The sequence below is a fragment of the Daphnia magna genome, linkage group LG5 (genome assembly GCF_020631705.1).
Source record: "Daphnia magna isolate NIES linkage group LG5, ASM2063170v1.1, whole genome shotgun sequence".
Taxonomy (NCBI): Eukaryota; Metazoa; Arthropoda; class Branchiopoda; order Diplostraca; family Daphniidae; genus Daphnia; species Daphnia magna.
The window spans coordinates 11124826-11151227 of NC_059186.1; the positions used below are offsets into that span (position 1 = coordinate 11124826).

At 38.3% G+C, this 26402-nt stretch overlaps 4 protein-coding genes and 1 pseudogene across 14 annotated transcripts in view; 3 read left to right on the forward strand and 2 right to left on the reverse strand.

The window, feature by feature from the left end:
• The window catches only part of LOC116933911 (beta-galactosidase-1-like protein 2), a gene marked incomplete in the record, with an annotated part of 76428 nt that overhangs the window by 27295 nt on the left and 22731 nt on the right, over window positions 1–26402 (reverse strand).
• On the forward strand, window positions 296–2140 carry LOC116923486 (annotated as a pseudogene).
• LOC123472523 (alpha-(1,3)-fucosyltransferase C-like) lies at window positions 2218–3457 on the reverse strand. 4 transcript variants are annotated; one of them, XM_045174151.1, is made up of 6 exons: window positions 3320–3457; window positions 2984–3248; window positions 2843–2914; window positions 2669–2782; window positions 2463–2601; window positions 2218–2391 (listed from the first exon to the last, which is right to left on the reverse strand). In XM_045174151.1, exons 3-6 carry the CDS (start codon window positions 2907–2909, stop codon window positions 2277–2279), a joined length of 435 nt encoding a protein of 144 aa, XP_045030086.1. In that variant the 5' UTR covers window positions 2910–2914; window positions 2984–3248; window positions 3320–3457; the 3' UTR covers window positions 2218–2276. The 4 variants fall into 4 exon arrangements, with proteins under 4 accessions (XP_045030086.1, XP_045030089.1, XP_045030088.1 ...); XM_045174154.1 differs by having other exon boundaries at window positions 2463–2598; window positions 2669–2740; window positions 2984–3457; XM_045174153.1 differs by having other exon boundaries at window positions 2669–2740; window positions 2984–3457.
• LOC116923974 (neurotrimin) lies at window positions 6072–14238 on the forward strand. Of its 6 annotated transcripts, none has more exons than XR_006646963.1 (15): window positions 6072–6140; window positions 8988–9178; window positions 9287–10149; window positions 10948–11045; window positions 11130–11370; window positions 11922–12071; window positions 12170–12247; window positions 12354–12381; window positions 12480–12505; window positions 12617–12709; window positions 12773–12814; window positions 12948–13037; window positions 13107–13169; window positions 13240–13818; window positions 13896–14238. XR_006646963.1 is itself a non-coding variant. In XM_045174138.1 (12 exons), exons 1-12 carry the CDS (start codon window positions 10664–10666, stop codon window positions 13626–13628), a joined length of 1368 nt encoding a protein of 455 aa, XP_045030073.1. In that variant the 5' UTR covers window positions 10177–10663; the 3' UTR covers window positions 13629–14238. The 6 variants fall into 6 exon arrangements, 1 of the variants encoding a protein (XP_045030073.1); XR_006646962.1 differs by having other exon boundaries at window positions 9724–10149; XR_006646960.1 differs by having other exon boundaries at window positions 8988–10149.
• LOC116923476 (neurotrimin) lies at window positions 18946–24900 on the forward strand. Of its 3 annotated transcripts, none has more exons than XM_032929956.2 (11): window positions 18946–19367; window positions 21535–21632; window positions 21983–22297; window positions 22388–22445; window positions 22753–22899; window positions 22967–23041; window positions 23153–23206; window positions 23541–23684; window positions 23943–24095; window positions 24171–24272; window positions 24333–24900. In XM_032929956.2, the coding sequence occupies exons 1-11, from the start codon at window positions 19253–19255 to the stop codon at window positions 24497–24499; spliced, it is 1428 nt and encodes a 475-aa protein (XP_032785847.2). In that variant the 5' UTR covers window positions 18946–19252; the 3' UTR covers window positions 24500–24900. The 3 variants fall into 3 exon arrangements, with proteins under 3 accessions (XP_032785847.2, XP_045030066.1, XP_045030065.1); XM_045174131.1 differs by having other exon boundaries at window positions 24336–24900; XM_045174130.1 differs by having other exon boundaries at window positions 21538–21632.

Consider the following 26402-nt stretch of genomic DNA (forward strand, 5'->3'; position numbering starts at 1 on the left):
TCTACTTAACCAATAAATTATCCGACAAGATTATTTGGTGAGTAAGGGAAGAAAACAAGGTGGTCTTTCAGGAAATGGCTCTCTTACCGTCTTCCAACACCCCAATTCACATACACAGTAAGACCATCTGGCGGTTTATGTGTAATTGTGTATGTGTAAACGTACTCTTACGCATCTAGTGACAAAAAAAAGTATTGCTAACGGCAATTACAGCATCTCGACGCTTTTTAGCCCGAGTTGCGCCTCCTCCATTCCTCCTTCATGCTCTTAGTGTCTTGATACACGATAGTGCAGCGCAGACGGTGTACACATGGCAGTGCTAAGAGAACTCGTAGTTTTCCCTTCAAAATGTTTTAGGGGGGTACATACAAACAGAACTTTGTTTATCAAAAGACGTGGAGATTTAATCTTTTTCAAATTATTTAGGTTAGATCATATTTTTTTTTCTGCTCCTCTGTTCCAAAATGGATCTCTTAAACTCAACGAATCAGTTTCAAAAGACGGCCATGAATTGGATTTTGAACAGAGCGATACGAAAAAAAGGAGCAAATCTATGAAGTCATACATATAGCGTGCTAAAATCCATGGTATCAATTTTCGTAGAAAGATTTACAGCAAGCTTTGTGGCGTAATGTTTTTCCTTTGTAGACAATTTCATCAAACAGCAATTACATGAGTACAACATAGGAAAACGACATTTGGCTAACATGATGGGGAAAGACCCTGAGTTCTTCACGCAAACTGATGTTGATGTAACTTTTATAACAGTGTGTGTAAAGTTTCAATTATTTACCCTCTTTAATATTCAGGAGGCTATAAGATATTTGTTTCCATCTGGGCTGTTTGACCCACGAGCAAGACCAATGATGAAACATCCTGATGAGATCTATCCTAAACGTAAGGCAGCAGAATTTGATGTTAATGGGCGACCCTATCACAGTTTGTTCTACACATCAAAACCAAATTACTACACACTCATGCATGTAAAAGCAAAACATAGTAGTTTTACTATCAAATAATGGAATACCTAAATTTGTTGTTTGAAATTAGGATTTAGCAGTAAAATTTAAGCAACTGGATAGACATGAAGATAAAATAATAAGCAGGGGAATTCAAAACCAAAAACCTACAGAATTGTAAATTGTGTTTGTTTATTCTTTATTTATATCTAAAATTTACTTTCCCATTGGATGTAGGTTTCTGTTTGGGTCTGAATGGATTCCAAAACAAAAAATTTAAAATGTTCTTCTTGAGTCATTGACTGATGCTCAGGTGATAAATGATTTTTTTAGTGGGAAAACTGCACAATAACGTTTTTTTCCCCTCTTCTTTATTCGTTTTGGTAGTATGTGAATTTGATCAAAACGTTCGAACGCTTTAGTCAACATCCATATTCTGTCATCGAGAAAGATTTCATCATGCAATTTCGACGTCAACTAGCTGCCCAAGTTGAAATACAACAAGTTCCTGAGGAAACATTAATCTGGATAGTTACATCGTTATAGCAAGGAAAGTAATGAAGTGAGGTCGTATTCGATACTCCATGTATTGTCTTAGTTGATGCGTGATGAATCGGGTCGCCCCTACATGACGTATAATGCCCGGCGAAAGACCTCTAATGCTACCGTGAAAGTAATTGGTCAGGGTACTGGTGTGATTAGCATTAACGAAACAGACATACACTTTTTCCAAAGAGAACAAGATAAAAAGCAGGTAACATGTGTCTTATTTTCTTGTCTTAATGGTAACGTAATGAAAGTATTTGTGTTTCAGATAATTTTCCCTTTACAATTCAACGATATGCTAGGGAAAGTTGACGTTGTGGCTACTGTGGATGGCTGTGGCACTTCTGCCCAATCGGGTGCGATTCGCCTTGGCATTTCCATGTGCCTGAGATCTTTCGTAAACGCAGAGACCATAGAGCGCATGCGTTTGGGTAACAATCGAGATATAAGATTCTTAACCTAAACATATTAAAATCAATATTTTTCCATTTAGCCGGACTTCTTTCGTTTGACCCGCGAACACGTGAAAGGAAGAAGCCCGGTCAAGCTGGTGCTCGAAAAAAGTTCACGTGGAAGAAACGATAGTCAACTTTAAAGTCTTATGGATGAGTAAATACAAATTAATCGATACATTTTTTACAATGTTGTTGTTACTTGGTGTTAACTGTAAACGAAAGTTTACCCGAATCGTGAACTAACTACTTTCAAAGCGTAGAGCAACGTAAATCTCTTTATTTAACAAGTCTCGCTCGATAAACACAGGTAATGACACTAAGTTGTTAACTTGTGAATATTTGTACGATCATTTTCACAGTGGCCTTTTTCAAACCACCAGGAATGAATATTTGAATAAGACTTTAAGGGTAACGAGGTGTTATTAAGCATACTGCAAACCGTAAATGAGAGAAATAATGTAATAATCATAACATGTTCAAATTCGAAAAGAAAAATGTGTACCTGCAAAGCGTGCACCAGCCTTGAATAAAACGCGGTAAGGCTGATATGCCTGATGGAGTTTTCCGCCAATCAAAATACCGCAAGTAGGCACTGTCGTTTTTATCCAAGAATTTCAGGTACTGTGCAAGATGCCGAACTGCTGGCAAAACAAGTATCAGTAGTCAGGTGTGAGAGGTTTAAGTGAATGTATATTATTTAGTACTTACCTGACGTAAAATCACGAACATCAATGTAAGAGCCTTTAGGCGCAACTGCATTATAATTGGCACCACCATAAACTACTGGCACGACATTGAAGAGAAGGGCGTTGTAAAATTTTTCTGAATTGCATAGAGAACTTAAAGACCCTTGATAGAAACAACTTTTTAGTTTTGTAGCACCTGTAACATAGTCGCGGCAGATGGAATTCTCGAAAGAGAGGTAGAATTTATATTGTTGCTCTAACATTTGGTCTGAAATACAAATCTAGTTAACATGGAGATCACCCAATTTGAATATTTTAGACTATATACAGTACTTACAGCATTGAAGATGATTGGCACACACTAAAGGTCCGCATTTTCCATATACGTCATCGTGAACGTACTTTTGTAGCTCAGAAGCATATTTTTCCCGCCCGCTTTGTGTGAAGCAGTTTGAAACAAACCACGCTGCGAGTTTTTTTTCTGTCGTATTTGGTCCTTCAAAACATCAGGTTCAAACGTCTTGTTCCATATTTGAAATTCAAACGAAGATCCTGCAGTCGGTTCCAGAACAGGGTATGGCATGTAGATGTCAGAATCAGTTCTACAGTTATATGTAGATGTGTGTTTGATGTAGAAAATCTGAGATTCAGGCAAATAGCATATTAACAAAACCTGTAAGTCATTGTCCAATTGAAAATATTATTAAGGTCATATAAAATGTTTGGAGTGTGATGAGGAGATTCTTGTAAGAAAAAAATCCAGCGCTGGTTAGCAGATCGATGGGGTGGCATGTCTTTTATGTCCAAATCTCTGATTCATTTTAGGTGTCAGAGGTAGTATAATGAGATTATGATGACATCTTCTTCAATGTTATTTTACCATACCTGATATGGAATATAATAGCAGCACTATTGTCAAAGAAATTGCGGTTATTTGTTACACAACAGCCAGAGGATGTTCTGAAGTTGGTTTTCAGCTAACACCAAGGCTTGCAATCTTGCCAGTTGACCAACTTCTGCTGGAATATCAGTTAAGCAGTTTCCACCCAAATACAAAACCTTTAGTCTGTGTATTTGAATTGAAAGAAAACAAATTATCTTACAATGAACACCAAATACTTTAGAAAAGGTTTGGTTGATGATACCTTTGTAGTCTTCCGATTGTATTGGGAATCATTGATGTTTATAGATTGTAAAAGTCATGTTTTTAAACTAAAAACTAAATTATGTATCGGGCAGTATAATATACATTATTTATGCTTTTTCTATTGAGTTCTTACGTACTAGCAAAAGGCGCACTGCATCTCAAAAGTCTAAAATGCTAAATTTAACCAAACGTGCCTTTGATGATTATCGAGCTTTACAGCACCAAATTGTATTAATTTGAAACGGTGATGCGATTTACGCATTTTCTTCATTACCCAGTTTGGTCATTTGATTAAAAACTTTTAAAAGGTTTCGATTTTATATTGGTGGTTTTTTGGGGAACAAAGGCGGTTCCATTTCAGAAACTAAGCGCGTCGTTTAGATATCTAGCGGTAAAAATCTGAAGAATTTTCGTCGTGTTCTGCAGAATCTTGTTAATCTTTGTTTGCTTTTATCGGAAATAAATATTCTCATTTATATAATTTCCCCTTAAACTGACAAATTTTCCAGATTTACTGGGTGCATATCTTTCAAATACCCAAAAATTATTTCAATGTGGGAAAAATAAAATATGGTAATTTAAGAAGTTTTTTTTAGAACAGAGAGCACAAATCAAATTTCAGTATTTTTTTTTAAAGTAATTTTTAAATAATTAATAAATATACATACTTGTTTTATTTTCTTTATTTGTTTGGCAAGTCGGCTCGTGAACATCTCGTCTAATGGCGATGTTCGATAACATGTAGGGTAGGTATTCTTTCACAACCGTAGCATGCGTACGAAGAGTACTAATCTGTTTAAGTGCCCTTTCTTCTTACTGATATGAAACACCTTTGCTTTCTTTCAAACTTAGCAAAAGCGTTGGTGAGTTTAGAAAAATTTATCCTTCACGAAATGGATCCTGAGACGGCAGAGGAAGAAAAAACCATGCTAAGGAGAGCAGACGAACTTTGACTTCTAGCCAGCACACGGCGAGGTGAAATATTAAGCCAATTAGCATTACAATTCTTTTTGTTGAAAAAATGGACTGTAAATTGATGGAACTGTCTATATATCTTGAAGAGTTGAAGATGAAAAGAGTAAGTCTACGTCGTTGAGATATCTCTTGTCCGAAAACGTTAATGACTTGCATGTTTTTTTTGTCGTTGACTGCGTTTTGGTGACAAAGGACCAAGTGGCGCAGTTAGACGTTGAATTGAGCCGTCTGAATCTGGGTTTAATTGAAAAAGAATCAGAACTGCATGCCAAAACGGCTCATTGTCGGCAGTTGGAACTGAAATTAGCTAAAAGTAACCAAGAACTTAAGAAAATGATCGACGATATCGGCGCTCTCACGAAATCCTATCAGCAGGAAACTTGTCGCCAGGAAGCGGCCATCTTGGATTATGCTGAAAAACTGCGTAAAGTTCAAGTGCGTACCAACGAGCATGTGAACTGCCAATTCAACGAATTTATTAATTATTCTTTGCCGTTTGTAAGATGGAAAAGCAATGCCTGACGTTGAAGATTGGGCATTTCGAGAAAGAAATCAAAGAAGTTTACGGACATGTTCGTACCGTTGTCGAGGGTTTACCAAAGTTGCACGATCAGCAGGAAAGCCTTGCAGAGTAATTTGATTTAAATTACTAAATTGTGTTGAATATTACAGCCCCAGTATAACTTTCATTGTTTTTAGATGTCTTCAAGCCTTCGAGACCAAACAGTTGAAACTAATCGAGACTTGCGAAATGATTCAAATATACGCTAGCCGTATACAAAAAGAAGCCGAGGGGAAATGGAAAATTGCTCAGGAATCTCGGGCCAACCAGAATGTGTTAGAGAAAAAACTCTGTGTTACTGAAGGTGCGTGTGCTATGATTTACCCATTTAGTCAGCCACAAGTGATCACCTATTAATTTTTTAATGTAGCCCAACTTCGTGTTGTGGAAGGAGATCTAGGGAAAAGCGATACTGCTGGCCTTCTACGTAAGCAAAAGGAATCGTTAAGCCACCAGCTTGAAATGGTATTAATTCTTCCCTTGCAGTGTAGGTGTAAGGAATTTTGATTTTAATGGTTATTTTAAAAATATTGTAGTCAAAGCAACGCGAGGACAAATTACGCCTGGATCTTGGAAGAGAGCGTGAAGAAAAGCTGGATCTTCAACGTAAGCACGAACAAGTTCTGAATCAGTTGGCGCACTATCTGTCATCCGAGCAGAAGGAAACCATCAGGTGAAAAGAACCTTCTCCATAAATAGCCAATAATTTTTCTCATCCAATCATCCTCTTTTCTTCCTCAGACCAGCTTAAATGATGGATCGGAACATCGCCGAGTGAGTGATAAGGGTTCTCCTAGAAACGCTGTTTGTGTAAGTGCCTACCAAGATTTTCTTTTTTTTTTTCGAAAAAAAAAATATACATAAGCGAAATGCTGTCTGCAAGGAAAGCAATTCATTCGCTTACCTGATGACTGGTTGCCGGGATGAAGGGCATACGATTCTTCCGACTTAGAGAGGGGGGGCATGAATAGCGAAAGCGATGCTTTTCTAGCGTAGGAGAATTCGCTATAACTGTCGTAACAGTCAACAGTTGGCTGTAAAAATCCTGGCTCTTTATTCATAGCCATTGAACCAGTTCAGCTATAGCACTCACGCGGCAGCATTGTAGATGTACGTATCCCGTTTTCTTTTTATTATTCTTCTTCTCTGTCTACTTACAAGGGAAAAGCATTACGCACAATCCCATACATCTTTTAGAGCTTTGCGTGTACTGTCACTTTCCTGCACAACATACAATGTGAGAGCTAGCTAGTATATGCTCGGGCAGGTTAACAGATGGGCGTGCAGAGCAGATTCATGAGTATTTAGAGAAGGATTTTAAAAATTTCTACTTTTCGATCCACTGACACTGCACTCGTTACTTGTGAAGAAAAAAAACAAACAAAAAAAAACCTGATTTATTTATTTATTTATTTTTTCATTTTGCGTTTTCAATTTTGGGGCCCGCCATATAATGGACAACGTATTGTGAAATCTTAACGAACTTTGCTTTAGAAAACAACTACCCTGCAATTGTTTTGTGGCATCTGCCACTCTCAGTCGTGCATTTTTACGCGAAAAAGAAAGTAAGAAAATAGTAATTTGATTTGGCATTATTTTATTAAAAGCGAAGTGATTTTCTTCTTTACCAGTGAGATAGAACCTATATACCCATCAAGTTGGAAGGGTTTGAGCAACCGCCACACGTACTAGCTTACAGATCGATAACTCCTTCGCTAACAAGGTCCCTATAGAGTAAAACGCGGTTTTGCTACCCGTTCATCATTACGAGCTACCGTAGCTGTTGAAATGAAACACTGGAAATATTCAACAGTCAAGTTTTAAAAGGGGGAATTCTAGGTGTCTTAATTTCTACATGTATACCTGGTCGATATCCCAAGTTTCTCGCTTTCTGCTGCTGATTAGTTTTCCATTCAATTGTTTTTTATGGTGTTTTTTTATTCCCCCGTTTTGCACCATCACTTCAATCCGCACGCAATGTGAAGTGTATAGAATTGGATACTAATGGATCGCAAATGAACCGACGAGAGTTTGAGAGCTTTATAGATGTAGTTTCTTCCTTTCGTGGCTGTAACGATGTGGGCTCCGTCACGCTCCCGAAATCCTCGAGTGGCTTTGCACATACATTTCGCCATCTGGCCAGTGTATCTATTCAATTGCCCTCCACAGAAAACAGACAAAGACTATTTTAGTCTGATTCATTAAGTATTTTTAAATGAATTTAAAGTTAAGATTTTTTTTTTTTTGTCTGTGGCGAAAAATTATTTTTTTATTTATTTTCATTCCCCGTAAATCTCATTTCTTTTTCAATTTCCTTTCTAGTATTTCTTATTGGAAAACGAGTCTTCTCACTGTGTGACTCTCTGGAGGCTTGTTATTCAAATCTGGTCAGATCGATGGCGACAGCTCTAGATATGTATACGTACCGGGTATATAAACTGAATCTATAGCCGCCCCTAAAACTCGCGTGTGCCTTTTGCTGTCATTCGCCGCTGTCACGTCAAGTAAAAAATAAAATAAAAGGCTGCTGGGCAGAGTCTTGCCGTAGCAACTCTACTGCAATATAATTTGCCGTCGCTGTCTGTCGGAATGGTGGGGAGTCGTGAGAAGCGAAACACATGGATGTCTCTTGGCGTAGCCTCTCAATTTCTTTTTCTTTGCCGGTGAACGTGTATATCCTTTTCTATACTAGTCATCTTGTGTTCGTACGTGTATACAGCGCTAAGTGACATCCGTTTGAGAGCAGGACGGTATGTACTGGAAGCGATTGACATTTGATCCGCGCTGCCCTTTAAAATATCAAACAGTGTACGAAATCTGAAACGAAAACAAACAATTACCTTAAAGGCAGTCTAAAATTATCCGAGAGATGAGTAAATATTTTTAACGACCTGCATCATCAACAAAGATATCAGTTGATTTAATCGATGGCGTTTCTCAAGCGAATCTGTAGATTTTTATGAGTATATCGTTCGTCGATGCGGAACTAGGACAGGTCTTTTTTGCTCGCGTCCGGAATCATGGATCAAAAGAGCGTACAACCAATGGTCTCAACATTAAAAGACACAGGACGTTAAAAAAAATGAGGGAAAAAAACATTTTTTCCTCTTCATCAGTCATTATATAGCAACCGAATGGGGAAGGAAAACAGACAAATATGCATTCATTAAATGTAAAAATAGGATGGAGCGTATGTACTTGTGTACATGCATCACGTAAACAATAGGCAAATTCCTGGTAAACGATCGTGTTTGCTGTTGTCCTGAACCAAATAATGAAAAGAAGAATGATGGGATTGTTTGATATTACAGCCCTTCAGTGATCCCAATTTTATTGCAGTGAACCATCTGAAAGATTTAGTTTTCTTGTTAAAATTTGAACATTCTTCTAAGAAATGTTGCCTTACATTTCGACTTGAATAGCAATCGTAAAATACCCTGTAAAGTGTGGTTGCCTCAGCTTTGAAGGACATCATCCTACACATTGTAAGACTGTCTTGTTTGTACTGTCAAAATGGAAGACAAAGTTTACTGAGCTAATTGGCGACAATGATCCATTACATTTGACAACATACGGCCATCTATTTTCTGTTCCGCAAGGACAAATAGAAAAAAAAAGATGACGGCATTTTCTCTGTTAATTCTTTTTTTTCCCCAGTTAATTGGCACTAATGGATCTTTGCATTGTGCATGGACGCTACACCTCCTCAGTTTTCCCGAATCCTATTACCATTTGGCCTGTTGTACGCCAACCATCTTCGCTAGAAAGTCCGCCGTGTTATGATACTCATCTCGCCCTTACACAGTCGTCCGGAAAGCACATATCGGATTATGTATTCATGATCAAAGGTAAGTTGTAAAGAAACCTACTATAAGTTAAGATGCATTTGTTACAAATGTTGCTTTATCGTATTCCGCCCTTATGGAAACTTGATGACTGAGTGCTGATTCTTTTAGAGATGATGTTTGTTATTCTCTGCGCGTGTCTCGGCTAATGGTCGGATCGTTTCGTAACGACGCGGTTGGTGAGGGAGGGCTATTGATCATATAGGATTAACCCAGTCGCCAGTTTGTCTTTTTGACGCCGCGGTCGGTTGGTTGTATAACACATCCCTACATGTCTGCTATTATGTTGTCTGTGTGTGTGTGTGTGTGTGTGTGTGTAACACAAGTTGATTAATGTTGGCTCGTTAGTGGCTATAAGCTCTAGGGAAACGTGCCTTTCAAGCTCCGAGCTGAATAGGCCTGCGAAGTCGATCATACAGATCATCATCATCAGTAAGTTTATAAGATGGAAATTTATGGGCCAACAGCTGATTCCCGATGAGCCGTGAAGAATGCCTGATGTGATGGAAGATAGTTTTTCTCCTTTTATATCTTGTGTTTTTTTGCAGGATTGACGTTTGTTGTCAGCAAGAGAGAGACGTCAAAGCAGAAAAACAGAAGCGAATATTATAGAATCTTGGCATTATATTGTCTCGATGTGTTCCTTGGGTTTTGCTATTCGCTCTACATCGATATTATATATTTCCATCCGGAAGAGAACAGCGAACGGGAAGATATCCTTTGATCCTTGACAATGCCTTTTGCCAGTTTATCGCACTCGGCTTGATAGCAAGAATGTGAGTCACTGTTCAGCTCCCAGCGTCTTGGATGTTTGACTGGTTGCTCTCTGTTGTACGATGGCTTCAGTCCTGCGGGACGACCGGCCTGTCATCATCATTTTCCCCGTCCACTGTCAACTCGTGAGGATATTGAAGAGGGACGTATGAAAAGAAAAAATGGAAATGTAAATACTCCCTTGGTGAAAGAGAAAAAAGGTATGTATATATTTATTTTTTTTTTCTTGGTATTCTGTTTAACTCATTAAAAATGCCTTTTAAAAAGTAAGTAGAGCTCCTGTTAAAATATTGCGATTTCACCTAATATGTTGGTGAATTTGAAATGAGCCTGGAGTACATAAACGAGTCTTTAATGTACGGATGCAAAAATGGCTCCCTATAAATTCACGGGCGTAAACGTACAAAATGATACATTTCATTTGTATCTTCAATTGCGTCTTCTACACGGGAAAACGTGGAGGAAGGTGGCAAGTATATAGTACAGCCCGGAGCGCATGTCTGATTTCATATTAAGATAGAGAGAGAGAGAGTCGAAAGAGTAAAATGCAGTTGGGCTAGCGGGTGAAATGGCGAAGAGCACCACCGGAAATAGGTGGATGCTGGTGTGGCTCTCCTCCGGAATGATCTCAGTCGTCCATCGTCCTAGCGACAAGACACACTCATTTTGAAATTGTTCCGTCCGTCCAGAAGATCCGGGCGCAGGAAGAAAGAAATGGTTACAGCGATAGCAATCATCTTCAATCTCCTAACCGTGTCTAGCCAATCAGTGTCGTCATCGTCTGGTAGACTCAATATTAATCTATTCTCGTTATGTTTTGGTTTGATTTATATTTGGGAGCCAATGTATAGAGATGTGACAGTCATGCTAAAATTATAATGCTGATTGATTGATGATCTTGTTTGTGAAGTGGGATGCAAGAGTGTCTTTATTGTTACCTGGCAACCAAACAATATTAAGTCTGAATGAGATTAACGCGCGTTGACATTTCTACGTAGGATGGTCTATGTTTATCGGGCAAATGCCGAACGTTACAGTATCAACCGGCCGGGAGGCAGTTTTTACTTGCATCATTGATAATGTCTACAATTTTAAGGTGAGCCCATTTCGTTTTTAAATTTTAATAAAATCGATAACATCAAAGTTTTTTGGCGCGGGGGAAACAAAACTTTTCTTTCAGGTGGCGTTCCTGCGAGTAGATACGCAAACAATTTTAGCCATTGACGACACGGTTATTACTCGATCGGCCCGCGTTACGGTCCGCCATTCCATCGATAAGGACGAGCGTCTGAGTACCGGCCAGCGCAAAACGTGGCAGTTGTATCTGAAGGAAGTGACGCCCGCCGACGCTGGTGGTTACATGTGCCAATTAAACAATTTCGAACCGATGGTCAGTCAAGTGGCTTACCTTCACGTGACAGGTAAATACGAATGACTAAATTTATGTAATTAGATTAAACTCGAAAGACATGACATCGGGAAATGAGACCAATCTTGTAAATTGCAGTCATATAAATCTAAACGCAAAGAGCAAAAAAATAATAAAAAATACTAAAAGATTAAATTCATTGCGGAGTCCGTCCGTGTCGTCTCGGACTGTAACTGTCTAACCAAGTCGAAACATGTGATTTATAGATCAGCCATATCGCACAGGCACATTGGCAATTTCGATGGCCTGCCAAGTTATAGGAGGCTCACGAACGGGCCAACGAAATACGACTAGCCGAGATTGCATAGTGCCGAGTCCGACACAATTGATCAATAAACATTGTGTATATAGCGTACTTTACCCCCCTTCTTTTTTTATTGTTTGTACGACCGCTGCTGTTTCCATGTGAATCCTAACGAAAGACACAATTTTGCATTGAGCGTCTAGCGTAGATATTTATCAAATGTAGACGAATTCTTAAACGTTATTTTTTCTAGTTATAATTGTGAATTTTTTTTTTTAATATTTTCTTGTTGGAAACAGTACCGCCGGACATACTGGTGAACGAGAGCAGCAGTGATTTGGCAATTAAAGAAGGCGGCAATGCAACGCTCAAGTGTAGCGCTATTGGATATCCGGAGCCAAACATCACCTGGCGTCGCGAAGACTATCAACCCATCGATATGAATCAAAGTAAATAGAGTAATAAAATCTAATGAATGGAGGCAGTCGACGGGGGGAAGAAATAACTATAAATTATATTATGTTTGTTTTGTTTTTCTCCGCCGGAGGTGTGGGAGTAGTGGAAGGTTCCATTTTGAATCTAGTCGGCGTTCACCGCCGACAGATGGCTGCCTACCTCTGCATCGGTATGTTCACGTAAAAATATGACAGCAGTTCTTAATCATTCTTGGCAATAAGTTTGGACGAGGGAATATTTCTAAATGCATTTTATTTTTGATGGATGGTGCAAAGCTTCCAATGGAATTCCGCCCCCTGTTAGGTAAAACAGCCGCTGTCATTGTTGATCATTTTAGCTAATGCATCACCCTCATTTTTCTAAAAATGGTTTCTTTTCTTTTTGTGTGTCATGTTTTGCAGCAAGCGCATTCTACTCAGAGTCGAATGTATGTTTTTAATTTATTTACATTTTTTAAATCATTAATGTTTTAGTGTTAAAGAAAAATCTAATGTTAAACTAAAAAAAGAAACAAACAAAATTTTGTTCCGAAAAAAAGTTGCTCCGGCTGTAACGTCACATCAAAGGGAAGTATTTCAGCGACTGGGCGAACCACTGAAACTCCATTGTCAGTGCCACAGCTGGCCGCAAGGTTGAAACAACTTTACACGTGCAATTTTTCATTCATTTAATTCAAGTTTCTGACGTTCACCAGGATATACTTCGTGGACTTACGAGTCTAATCGGCTTCCCTCAGGTTCGTTCATTTATACAATTACCTAATTAATGATGATTACACCCTGCAAGAAGTACGTGGTAGCTAATTAATTAATGAGCAAAAGCTGATGATGGAAACTAATGGTGTGGTCGGGGGTATTTATTAAAATCAGAGAAAGCGGCTGTTGATTATCGACCGCAAGCAGGACTGGTCGCTACGGACATGTATCTCAATATTGCCGATATGCAACCGCAGGATAAAGGTAAATGCAAATTAGTAATTATTATCTTTTTTTTTTTTAATGTGTGTGTAAAGAGATGCATTCATCCAGGTAATTACACCTGTCACTGCTCCAACATTCACGGAACAGCCAATTGGACCATATCTGTCGAGGGTACGAATTCCTTTCAAGTTGTTTCTCGCCATTCACAAAAGAAGTTAATGTTTTCTCGTTTTGTTTTAAGTCGTTGCTATGGATGCCGTTCAACAGAGAAGAATGGCGCACTCATCTTGGAGTGCGGAACATGAAGAAGACGAACACGAAAACTTGGAAAATGAAGATGAATTTTCCAGTCCACCACCAGAAACAACAACAACGAGGCAAACAACAATCGTCCAGTTATCAACAACGGATACAACGACGAGAAAAACTATCGACGCTAATTACCGAGTGACACAAGAAACGAAAAGAAGTGACGACGATCCGCCTTTCCTGCGCCAACAGAAGAAGGCCAGCAATAAGGCCGGATTGCCGACATCTTTGACGTCAAAGGCTTCAGCAAACATAAGCAGTCTATTTCTCTTGTTGTTGTTGATCACTTCCCTGATCGATAATCAGCATCCTCTAGCGTGATGAGCCTCCCTTTTAAAAAGGAAGTATACATATTGAGCTTTTTATCCTTTTTTTTTTTTTTTGTTATTGTGCGCGTATGTGTAAATAGACTATGACGATTGATTAAAATAATGCAACCGGGGTTCTTTTCTGCTGCCTTCCCCCCCCCCCTCATTGTTTTTGTTCTTCCAAAATCGATCGCGCAAAAAAGGTATTTTGTTTCAATCGGAGCCAAAAGTTCTAATCGTAAAACTTTTTTTGTTTTGTTTCTTTCTTTCTTGAAAGCAGCGAAAACATCAAAATAGAATAGAAACAAGATAAAGTATTTCTTGTTTTGGAAGGGGAGGAATAGAAGAGTGTCGCAACACATCACGTTATTGGGACAATTCGTCGCCCACGGGAAACTGCATCAGATGGCGCTGAGGGCATGAAAGATTCAACACAACCGAAAGGCCAGCCAAAAAATAAAAAAAATGATGTGATTTACGGGAACTGGTTCGGGCTTGTCGCAGCTCGGCAAATGTATTCGATTGAGGCGGGATTATATCCAGCGCATCTGACTTTTCAAAAAAATAAATAAATAAAAATTTGAAAGTGTTTTACAAATACACAAGCCTATCCTTCCTCTCTACTCTTTATGGAAATGACAACGAAAGAAAAGGAAGGGAAATCCCTCAGATCTTTTTGCAGATTGCTGCGTACAAAACGAAAAGAATATCCCAGGGAAGAGTTCAATCTCCCTGTAGATGCGCTCGTGGAAAAAAGGAATTGAATTCCATTTTTTTTTGGGTGGGACTGTTCCACCTCGTTTTCTATTGTGTAAAGACAAATGTTTTATGATTATTAAAACAAGAAACAAAGAAAAAACATTTGAATATGTAACCGCGTCGTACATATCTATATAGTGTTGAATCCCTGGAAAGTCAGTCCTTCCAGTCCAATTTCCATATGCAAATTTATAGATACAGTATCCGTTTCTAAGGCGCACCGGTATAAACTCTTCTCAGTCGTAAAAATATTTTATTTTTTAAGTCAACCGAAATTTATTGAATTAACATTCCGAAAGGTGGCGTCCCTATCTCTGGCAAAGAGATTAATTTATAGGAAAGACTATAATGCCAGCAACTCTCATTGTTTTGATTAAATGATGGCTGTTAATGGAACTAAATTTCTCACATAGCAGACGCTTAATAAATGAACAAGCCAATTAGTAGCGCTGGGTGTAAGGTAAATGCTGGTGAATTTACAAGAAATTTACGAAACATTACGGCAATTGGCTTAGGACAAAGCTGAAATGTTATGAGATTTTAGTTAAGTATAGACGGAGCAATCGAATACGTTTCTTTGAGTGCGTTAACGTATTGTTGACTCTTGTGCTGCAAACTGAAAAAAAAAGAAACAACAATGTCTTGTCTGTTTCTTTTTATTCTCGCGTCCTTATCTAAAGCGTTTTTTTTTATTCCCGCGTTGTCAAGTTCAGCTCACAGCGACACAGCAATACCCGTGTCACTTGCCAAAAACGAATATAAGGCCATTATCTCTTCATTTTTTTTTTTTTTGTGAATTAAAGAAATCGCTAATCATTATTTAGCGTGTTTAGTTCCAACTGGCTTCTTCTGTTTGAGAGATATTGGCTTTCTTCGGTTAATTGGAGTTAATCAAGACGTATTCGATTTCTGCATAGATGGTAAAACACGGAACTAAGCATCATGAATTAGAAATGAAATGAATTTTGCCAATACAATATTCTAACCGAGACAATTTGCTAAATTAATTTTAAATAATTGATAACATTGACTACTTCGAATTTCGCACATGACTGAATTATTAACTCATCGTTCTATTTCAACAGTTGACCCTCTGGAACTGCAATATAATTTGGGTCACATATACCCAGTTGAATTGAAATAAATATGCAAAAAACACACACACACACTGATACAACAGTCGAGCGTGCCCACCATACTGCAGTCATTCCGATTTGCATGGATTGATGTTATACTACGTATATACAGGGAGTCAAACTTCACCAACCCAAGAAAAAAGATGCCCAACAAATCGTACACACAGTAAAATTTCAACAACAACAAAAAAAAAAAAAGGGAAACTTGACTACACGACAAGGACGCCCAACATTCGATTAATGTACTATAAGGTGGAAAACAATAATACCAGCAAGAGGATATATATGCAGTCTAGACTTTTTGGTTTAGACCAGCCAGAGAAAAGGGAATAAAAGTTTCGAGTCACGCAAACAAGTGATCGGCTACAAACATTGAAAATATATTTTATAGTAGACTCTCTCTCTCTCTCTCCCTGCGCGATTGTGTATCTCAACTGTGTGTGTATATATATATATATCCTGGACCTTATAGTCTGTGCAGTTCTCAACTACATGTACATATATCAATATATCAAGAAGGCGGAAACCCGTGGCTTATAACCGCAGTCAGTTGTGTTTCTACTTAGCGTCGCAACTTTATTCTAGTAGGACAACTTTCTAGGTCCGGAAAAGTAGTAGACGGACTAATTAACGTTGTGGCTACAGCTTGTGTATAGCATCGTCGGTTGTCATGACGCGACCAACAAATCCCACACGGAAAAAAAGAAAACTGATGACTCTGTTGAAGATCCGCCTTCTGTCCAGGGGAGCTTATGTCTGTCCCAGGACTTGAATTATTATTATTTAAAAAGAAAGAGACTTTTAAGACTTTGGGAGCTATATCGCTGTCGTCCAGCAAAAAAAAAAATGAAAACAGAAACATCTTGTTTATTTCAAAGGCCAACGGATGAAGCATTCACGCGTGATGTTCTAATTACACGGATTACCTGTGTGTCTCATTACCTGGGCAACTATTTGACTCTCGATGGTTTAACTAGAAAACATTTTTTTTTGTTGAAATAATCTTCGATTTTTATGCAGTAAATGAGAACTCAAAGACGACAAGAAAGGGAAATAGGTTTGAAGAAAATCAAAGGCTTCTTCGAGGTGAACGGACAGTTCAAATGAAACCCCATCCATTTATTTATTTTATTTTTTTTTACGTTTCAATTTACGAAAGAAAAAAAAAACATTCTCCTAAACTCTTGTTCGTTAAACATATAGACCTTTTTGTGGCTATATCGGAGAAATGCCAGAGGATCGATTGAGGTCATCGGAGGCGATCAAGCGTAATGCCATTGTCACCGTCAAGAAAAGAAGATGATGGAGAAAGCATTATCCCTCGCCCATGAGGAGCGATCGTGACGAGAGTCTGTACAGTTATAAAATGTGTGCAATGAAGAAAAAGAAACAAATCGGATACGGGGATCCCCTGTGTTCCAGCCATTCTTTTTTTTTCCCTCCTTCCGGCTCAACTGACACTCACAGACACGCAGAGATTATATGGCGTGCGGAACAGATGGGTGTAGGAAGAGAAAATCCGATCGTCTGTGCGTATATATAAAGACGAAGCTGTTTCAAAGATAGAACATTGGGTGTGACACTTGCAGCCGCGTCGTCAAGATTACACACCCAACACAAAATAGAATTTTTTTTTTCTCTTTCTTCGTTGTTTGTTTTTCTTTGGGGGGGCACGACATTGACATTTGTTTATTTTTTCTGCTGCTTTTGATGGTATAAAGAGATGATTGTGTTATTGCGGCGAAATACCACACACTGATGCTCATCTTGTATCGATAAAACTCTTTTTCTCTTTGGGTTCTATTATTATTCCTATTCCTTGTTATTAATCGATAAAAAAAACACAAGAGTACGATATAATATTTCATATGTATAACAATATACTTTATTTTTTTTTTTTGTAATTTTTTCTACAACTGGGTTCTAGTTTTGACGGCATTAGCTGAGCGTGAGGATTTGTTTTTTTTCTTCTTCTTGATCACCTGGAAAATAAAAAGCCCAGAAGGGGCATCCCTCCTGGGCATTTCTTTTTGAATTGCATATAGAAAGGGTGGCTCCCGAAACACGACAACAGTCGATTATGTGAATCGGCCAGGTGCTAGTTTGTACGATCGGATGGGCCTTAGGAAAAATAAATTAAAGTCTGAAGGTATACATACACAGACAAGTGACACACGTGCTGATCTGTCTATTGTGAAGCACACGGACGAGGAAGGTAATCAATGGGTGACCTTTTTGACTTGGGATCAATCAAAGACTTTCTTTTTTTCTAGTTCAACTTTCCTCTTTTCCTACGCCCATGATCAATAATCGATCGAAATGATACCAACGCTCAGGACATTATGTGTCACTGTACACGTCGTTCTTAAGTCCACGAAAAAAAAAATTGGCCTTAACACCGAATCAAGAGAATCAAGAGTAAGACATTTTGGAACGTATTATTTTCAGTCCAAAATTTCCCTATTTTTAATGAATTAATGGTGCCAGATATCTGTTTTTTCAATTGCAGATAAAGGATAGGCACCCAGTGTGACGTGCATTCGATTACGATTACAGTCAATTAACCACATCACCTTACACATCAATGTCCATTACAGGCACAGTTGTCTCCATGGAAGGAAAGATTATAATCCTGGGGTTCGCATTGCCCCTTTCTCTCTGGTGATCCATCTCGTTACGGATTCGGTTAGTTGGCAATCAGCCGGTAACTTTAGTTGGGTAACCATTACAAGTTAACTAAATAAATCTCTGGAGATTTTTTTTTTTTTTTTTTTATTAAGTTTATGACGTCATAAAAAGAGCTATGGAATGTTGTAGGTAATTTACTTTTTGATTTTCTTCTAAGGCGGATTATTGTTCCATGATGAATTTTGTCCATCAGATAAGTCGTTGGTCGTAAGATGCTTTGGTTAAATGATTATCCGGCAACATGACGTGATCATGGTTGATTGGATGGATCGAATTTTATTTAGAAAGAATAAGACGTTCATCATATCCAGACACGAAATGTATTTTCTTATTTAGTTATGTGTCTGCAAATTGAGTTTTGATGCGTCATCTCTTTGTTCTAGTTTTGAAAATCTAGAATTTGAATAAATATTTAAATGAAGCACATTTTTGCTTGTTTTTCCACCATGAAAAACATCAATTTTGGAGGGAAGGGAACGTTTCAGCAAACTCCAAGGCCATCGTTTTCCTAACCCAGCCCCTCGATTTTCTGGCCATACTGAAGGACATTACAAATTTAAATAATTTTCAAAAAATACGTCATTTTTCTAGTGCGACAACCCCGCAATTAAAATATAATATATATTCCTTTTTGGGATTTACCATAGTGCGCCTGTCACGCGGGATAAGAAGGGGTGGAGAACCAAGGGGGAAAGGGAAAAAAAAGGAGGGAGTGGGCTAATAGATAAAACCAGGACACCGGTTGGAAGCACGGGCTCAGTTTGAATCCCAACTCGGTTCGAGCAACTCTGTACTTAAAATCGGGCAAAGAACTTTTTTTTATTATTATTTTTTATACCACCGTGTAGAAACTTTGTTCTTTTTATTCGAATTGCTAAACAACTTTACTAACGAGAGACAAACAATTCTGCAAAGTTATCGTGCACGTTTCAGTGACATTGTGATTTTTGAAAAGTTCATCCCCAAAAGTGTCACATGTCATAACATTGTTTTTTTAGAGCTATAAAATTCAACGTGGGTTTAATCGACTCTTCTCTTTTTAAAAAAATCTCCAATGGATTATTGGATGAAAATTGTGTACCGTTCTTCCTGGCTGATTATTACCGCCGGATGGCTCTGTCTGGATGCAACTGCTTCATCCGTCGATGACTTCCGGTATTTCCGCAACGGTATGTAGTCAAGACACATGGCATGGTGGTCCATCATTCATTTTTCCGTTCAAACAAGTAATTAGCGCCACACAACTATTCACCTAAAAACATTCACGAACGCACGTTTGTTTTCTACTAAAAAAAAAAAAAAAATGCGGTTTGAAAGTGTCGAATTGCATTCCTTCCGGTCTAAAAACGGGGGGAGAAAAATGTAAGCAGGAAGTCTTTTAAATAGGAACTACTTTCGTTGTTGAGTTCACTTGACTTTCGCTGAGGAAAAACAAACTTGAAGTAGTTTTTTTTTCTATTCATCCCGATCATTCACGCAGAGCTTTAGATTGAAAAACGAAGGGGATGAATTTCGTGAAAGTGTGCCGACAGTTGAAGAAAGTTATCGCATTTCTCGGGAAAGCCTTTACAGTTGATAATAGTGTCCTTTTTTTTTTGTATATAAATAATATCCTCTTTTCATTTCTGTGTGATTTCTTAGCAGAGTGAGACATTCGATACAGGCGCCAACTTATTTTCAATTGTCACTTGCAGTAAGATGGATCGGTTCTTTTTATTTTCTCGTTCTCTGTGTGAGCCGATATCTAAAGCAGATCTTTTCTGTCAATGACGTACGTCTAGCGGAAGAAGTCATCAAGATGAATTCCCTTTTTTTATTCTATTAGATACGACTAGGAAAAAAAAATGTACGAGGATTGAGAGACGCGTGAGACTCGTTTGATCCAGCAGATCTTGCAGGATGCAAGATTTGTATTACTTCGAGATGGAAAGACAATCCCACATCATTTCACGTGTGTTTCAACGTCTATTTGCTGGATCGATCCGCCGAAAGGAAAAGTCGAATTCAATAATTCTTCGATTTCAAATAGCCCGCGCCCAATTTCCCCCGTATACAACACACGCGACACAAAGAGAAGAAAACAAAACTTTAAAAGATTTGTCTTGTCACAAACCTCATCTCTTGCATTTTCTTTTTTTCCCAACGTGTCCAATATGGACAAATCCCATTAGAAGCGGCGATAAACCAGAAAGCTTTTTTTTTTCCAGTTCACGTGCATATTGTACAACTGAAAATCAGAGAGTAACGCCTATATTCGTCTGTTGTTGTTGTGTATATATATCGTCACGATCTAATCGGTTATGTGGGTCTTCTTTCCCATTGAGGAAACATAAGTCAAGAATTATTTAAAAGACTTGTAGGTGGCGTTTTTTTTCTGACGTCTTCTTGTTTCTTTTTTGGGGAACGAGTGGGGAGGGGAAACAACTTGTACGACTTCCGCCTCCCTTCTCAGACGGAAATGAAAAACGGTCAGCCGATGGCTTCTCTTTAGATCCACCGCGTCATCTCTTATTTTGCGCGCGGCCAGTTGATGGATTGTGTCTCTTATTTTTCTTATAGATATTGACAGATGGGCCGAAAACAAACAGTAGACCACCGAAAATTCGATTAGAACTATTTTTCGTCAATGTTTTCTCTCCATTTCGAAACTCGTTTCTTGATTGAGTGTTGTATGTTTATTGGTCCACCTGGATCACTCGGGATGACTGTCATTGCTATCGGACGTGAGTCTTCCCATTTATTGGTAAAAAAAAAAAGGGGGGAAGGAGGTACTCAAACTGTTTTTATTTTTCTAGTATTGCCTGGCCGCAGGAAATTGAGTTGATCGAATTGGGTGAGAACGTGGAAGCAATCTTCTTTCGGGCAATTGTGACGTCTGTACCAAAGTTTTGATAAAACAAACGACGAATCTTAAGTTTTTGCCCCCGCAAATTGAAGAAAAATCATTTTAATAAATCGTAGAGATTGGATTAATCCATTAGTATGATTAGTTTGTTCCTGGAAAAGAAAAAGGGGATTCTTTTGATTTGGAGTGGAACTCGCTCCACTTGTTTATACATGTCTCTTCCGTTTTCCTTCACAATTTTATTGATCAGCTAGGAGATTTTGAAATGTGTTAGAAGAAAATAACGTGCGGCCAAAATGATTTATAAATAGAGAAACCATTAGTCTCTTGCTATACTGAATTTCTAGAGCTATATAACGTGAATAAATCATGGATCCTAATGACCGAACTCTCGAATACTTATATGTCTTGCGCTAGTGGCGAAATGTACTTGCTTATTTACATACTCGATGAACGTTATTTTGCGTTTCATAACGTTTGATTGAATTCAGAAGTGCCGACATTCGCCAAAGAGATTGAAAATGCTACGGTACCCGTCGGTCGTGAAGCTACCCTCTCGTGTGTCATCTACAATCTCGGCAATTTCAAGGTACGTTTTTCATGTGAAAAATCCTTGATGTAATGTTTCAAAGTTTAGCCATTAAGTTGTTTTGATTTGAATCCCGCCCAAGTACCTCCTTTAGCGTGTCTAATTTCCATTTTTCGAGTTGAGGGGGACGAGCCAAAGGCTTTGAACGACAATGTCTTTAAGTATTAAACTTCTCATGTTTTAGTCGTTACGATGTCTTCCTCCCCCTCTTTGATTTTCAAATCCTTTCAAACAAAAACATAAACAGATCAAGAAAACACATGAATTTGGGTTTCATTAGTTTCCCTCCCTCAATATAATTAAAGGTAATTTAATTAAAAAGGATTAAAAAATTGTAATTACGATAATAGGTGGCGTGGGTGCGAGTGGACACGCAAACGATCCTGACGATCGACGACGTGGTGATCACGCGTAGCCAGCGCATTTCCGTCAGACACATGACAGACGCTAGCGTTGACTATCCTTATTACCTGCATCATCCTCATCAGCAGCATCCACACAATCATCATCAAAAGAACAAGAGTTTCTTGTTACAATCGCCTCCAGCCGTGGAGGTATCCACCGTGCAGCCAGAGACTCCGCATAGAAGACCGTCAAGCGGGAGCATCCACAAGACTTGGCAGTTAATTATCCGTGATGTGCAGTCATCCGACGCCGGATTATATGTGGGTCAATCGGATTGTCCGTTTTTTTTTTTTTTTATTATTGCAATACAATTAATTGTTGAAACCCTTTTTTGTTGTTGTTTTGTTTAGATGTGCCAGTTGAACACGGAACCCATGACGAGCCACACGGCTTACCTCAGCGTGACAGGTATCATGTTTTGTTTTTTAAATGTTAGGTTGTGGCCAATTCAAAAAGAGCTTTCGATCAAGGCTAATTTATCTCTGGATTTTTCTATGGCGGGTAATAAGAGGATCAATCGCTATCAAAGGGGTGGGGAGAGAGCTTTGAGAGCTTTGTTTCAAAATTCACATTTTTGTTTTGATTAGTTATTCACCGCACAACGTGTCGCTAGTGGAAAGTCGATTTCCCCCTTTTTCAATCGGGAATCGTTTCCCTTTTGATATCAACGGACGATAATTGAAATGCCGAGAAAAATTTTTTTGTTTGTTTTCAGTTCCGCCTGATATCGTCGACAGCGAAAGTAGTGGTGACGTCATGGTGACCGAAGGTCAAAATACGACGCTACGATGCAGTGCTACCGGTCATCCACTTCCTGTCATCACTTGGCGTCGTGAAGATGGCAGGCCTATTCAAAATCACGGTTGCCTTTTTTTTTTAAATATTTCTGATGTTGTTTTGAAATAATAATTGACGTTGATGGATTTCAGCTTTAACTGTGGAAGGATCGGTACTCCACTTGACCCGAATTCCCCGCCAGCATATCGGCGCTTACCTTTGCATCGGTAAAAATCCACCATATTGATTATGTAACATAAGAAAAAAGCTTTCTGGATGTAATTTATTTATCACATTTTGTTTTGTTTCTATTAAAAAAAAAAATGTTTCACTTCTAGCTTCGAACGGAGTACCTCCCAGCGTGTCCAAAAGATTTATGCTCCGAGTCCAATGTAAGTTGAAAATTTCTACCTGTATATTTACAGCTCTGTGTATTGGGTATATATCTAACTGGGGTCGATGACGCTATAGACCATCAGCTGGAAAAAAAAAAAATCTGTGTTTTCACCTCATCGATTGAACGTGACTATGTCGTATTTTCATTTCCCTTTTTTGGGTTTTTTTTTTTTCAACTCACGCACCACTCTGACATACACGCACACAACCCAATATATAGAGCTATACCTGTACATTCGAGAAGTAACAGCCAGAAACGTTAATGATCCATTGGCTTTACGTTTTCTATCCCCTTCTTTTTATTTTCCCTTTTTCTTTTCAAATCGTTAGTTCCACCGAGCGTAACGGCTACCAATCAGCTGGTCGGAGCAAGGCAAGGCGACATTAACATCACATTAGAGTGCCATTGCGAGTCATTCCCCAAGCCGGTGGTCTACTGGCTTCGACACAGTACCGGAGATGTCGTCGTCAACGGTAACGTATATATACCTTTCGTATAAAAATTCCGCTTGACGTTGATCGTCAACCTTGATTGATTTTGTGCGCACATTGAATCCGAAAAGTCGTTTCGAATGTATTTTTCTTAGCGAAAATAACATTGCAACTATTGGCTTAGTAGAACTTATGGGATCGGGGTCGTGTGAATGGAACCTGCTGACTTAGTATAACTTTCACCGTTGGTGTGATGAACCCTGAGAAGTTTGAGCGAAGCTAAAATTTATTATTTATTAGGTGTCAAACATCGCGAGGAAAAGCGAGAAACGAACCACTACAAGGTCTCGATGCAGCTCGTTTTTCTACACCTGGAACGAGAAGATTTTATGGCTTATCAGTGCGTCTGTCGCAATACACTGGGCATCGCCGATTCCGTCGTCCGACTTTACCGTAATTTAACCTTATTTTATTTTATTTTTTTCGAATGTTTTGTTGAGAATGAAATCATTTTTGAATGTAATTTAGAAATCCATCCAGTGGCTGACGATGGCAATGAAGTTTATTCAGAAGCTGACCAGCAAGATGGACTTGGCGGAGGCAAAGAGCAACTTAGCAGCACCTGGGATGGTAAGTATAATAAACACTTATTATTATTAGTTTATAAAATAAAGCTGTTGTGCAATACAGCAGAGAAATCCAAGGATGAGTCGTCAACTAAACGATTGGCAGTCAATAAACATGCGTCAGCCAAGACTCAATTGGCCGTTGGTGGGCGGTCCAGCTCAGCAGTCGACATTTCTTCGTGGTTCCTTTCGACACTTTGCATACTAGTCTCAATGACAAAGACGAGATAGTGTTTTGTTTTTTTCTAATGATTTGACTTCGTAAAAATTTATTATTTAAAATCGTCTATTTTATCTCCGCCCTTTTGTTGATATACAGATTCATATACTGGATTATTATTACTTATAGTGGAAAACGATAATGTGCTTTCAATGTTTCCTCTTTTTTTTTAAAGTTTTGTTGTCTGTAATAATTAATAATAAGAAAAAAAACGAGATATATTTAACAGGCATATGGTACAGCACAAAGGCCGTTGGATCCTTATAGATCGTCTGCCGCTGTAATAATAAATATCAATATACACAAACAAAAGAAGAAAAAAAAAACGTTTCCCTTGTTTGTGCATGTGTGTTTTTATGAGAGAAAAAAAGAAACAAAGAAAAAATAGATCCAATACAAGTGTGTAAAGCGACTTCTAGCGTGTCTCTCCCACTACTTTCCCCCCTGAATTTTATGTTGTTATTATTCGTTTTCTATATAGATATGTATATAATAATCCGGATCAGTAGCAGGCAAACTCTATAAAGATTTGTGTTCGTGTCGCGACAAGTGGGCAAACTGGCAATCCGCTTAACAACATATGGCCAGAACTATTTTTCCATCCATAAGAATTCCTGTTATTATTTGCTTCAAAAGCCAGTTGGATTTCATCGTAGATATGGTGCGTATAGGGTAACGCACATGGATGGGGACATCACCATGCTGCTAAAGAGATTTAAAAAAAAAAAAGCAAAATTCAAAAGTTGGAAACGGATGTAAAACGAAATAAGCAAATCAATCGGCATATTTTTTTCCCCATTTCCGGATGAGCAAGGAAGACGTTGATCCTGGAGGAAACCGGGCAGGTGTGCCAACATATACATTGTCGTATACTGTCATGACAACTGTCACGTACAGACAGTTCTGAGCAGCTCAAGCGTTTTTTTTTTTTATTATTTTATTTTCATTTTGGCTGCATTCGTGTTAAAGTAGATGAATTTGTAATATTGGGAAATGGAACAGGTTTCTTTTCACCGGTATACAGGAGCGAGGAATAGCAAAAATCTAGTGAGGAAGATCAACTGACCAGCAAATAACTGTTATGCAATTAGAATGGACCACGAAAATACCCTCGTTTTATTGTAGACCAGGATTGATTTCTGCTTAACTACAAAGTAAATGCTTGCTTACATTGACAATTTATTTATAAAGTTTTAAATCAAGTTATTCGTTCTGGAGACGACGCATAGACGCCCACGTTCACTGGTTTCTTTTGTAACATAAGCGAACGAAACAGTAACGCGTGAAGTACCATGTAAAATGCGTTCGTAATACCGACTAAAATTTTTCTAAATTTTACTGCAGAGATGAAAATAAAGCATATGTATACGTAGTATATATGTATACAAAGCTACGTGAAGTCGAACTTTACAGCTTACTATACCTGTATAACGGGCAATGCGTACGGTTAATAGTTATGATTCACAAAACAATTATGTTACAGGTATCCAAGTGAAACTTCCTCGGCTTCTGTATAGACCTGCGTCTATAACCTTTATTTTGCGGTACAGTGAACCGGTTGGTTGATGTTTCAATCGAATGTTATGAAATAACAATTGAGAACCTTGCATTTTGGGGAAAATGCGTTGTGCCAGTTCGCTTTAGTTTTATAATTTTACCAATAAATTTCTTTCTCCAGGGCTTTTACAATCGTTTTATTTATTGCTACGTTTTTTCTGTGTGTGGTTTTGTTTTGGCACAGGTGCTCTATTCCCACACATAATCATAGGTTATTTATACTGCCGTTTCTCAACCCGAGAGAAAGTTCAAGAGTTATAGGAACAAAAAATTGAAACTGAATAGTAATAACAAAGCCCGAGGTTCGTTAATACCTAAAATCGCCGAATATTATTATTTTATGGTGTACGAAACTTT

Bases quoted from the DNA above. Each gene is read 5' to 3' on its own strand.
- LOC123472523 (XM_045174151.1), bottom strand. From the start codon at position 2,909: ATGTTAGAGCAACAATATAAATTCTACCTCTCTTTCGAGAATTCCATC. The intron at 2,602-2,668 runs GTAAGTACTAAA...TTGTTTTGCCAG, and splicing joins TGTTCGTGATTTTACGTCAG to CAGTTCGGCATCTTGCACAG. The intron at 2,392-2,462 runs GTACACATTTTT...TACGGTTTGCAG, and splicing joins GGCTGGTGCACGCTTTGCAG to TATGCTTAATAACACCTCGT.
- LOC116923974 (XM_045174138.1), top strand. From the start codon at position 10,664: ATGGTTACAGCGATAGCAATCATCTTCAATCTCCTAACCGTGTCTAGC. The intron at 13,038-13,106 runs GTAAATGCAAAT...GCATTCATCCAG, and splicing joins TATGCAACCGCAGGATAAAG to GTAATTACACCTGTCACTGC. The intron at 13,170-13,239 runs GTACGAATTCCT...TTTTGTTTTAAG, and splicing joins TTGGACCATATCTGTCGAGG to TCGTTGCTATGGATGCCGTT.
- LOC116923476 (XM_032929956.2), top strand. From the start codon at position 19,253: ATGGATTATTGGATGAAAATTGTGTACCGTTCTTCCTGGCTGATTATT. The intron at 22,446-22,752 runs GTATCATGTTTT...GTTTGTTTTCAG, and splicing joins GGCTTACCTCAGCGTGACAG to TTCCGCCTGATATCGTCGAC. The intron at 23,207-23,540 runs GTAAGTTGAAAA...TCAAATCGTTAG, and splicing joins ATTTATGCTCCGAGTCCAAT to TTCCACCGAGCGTAACGGCT.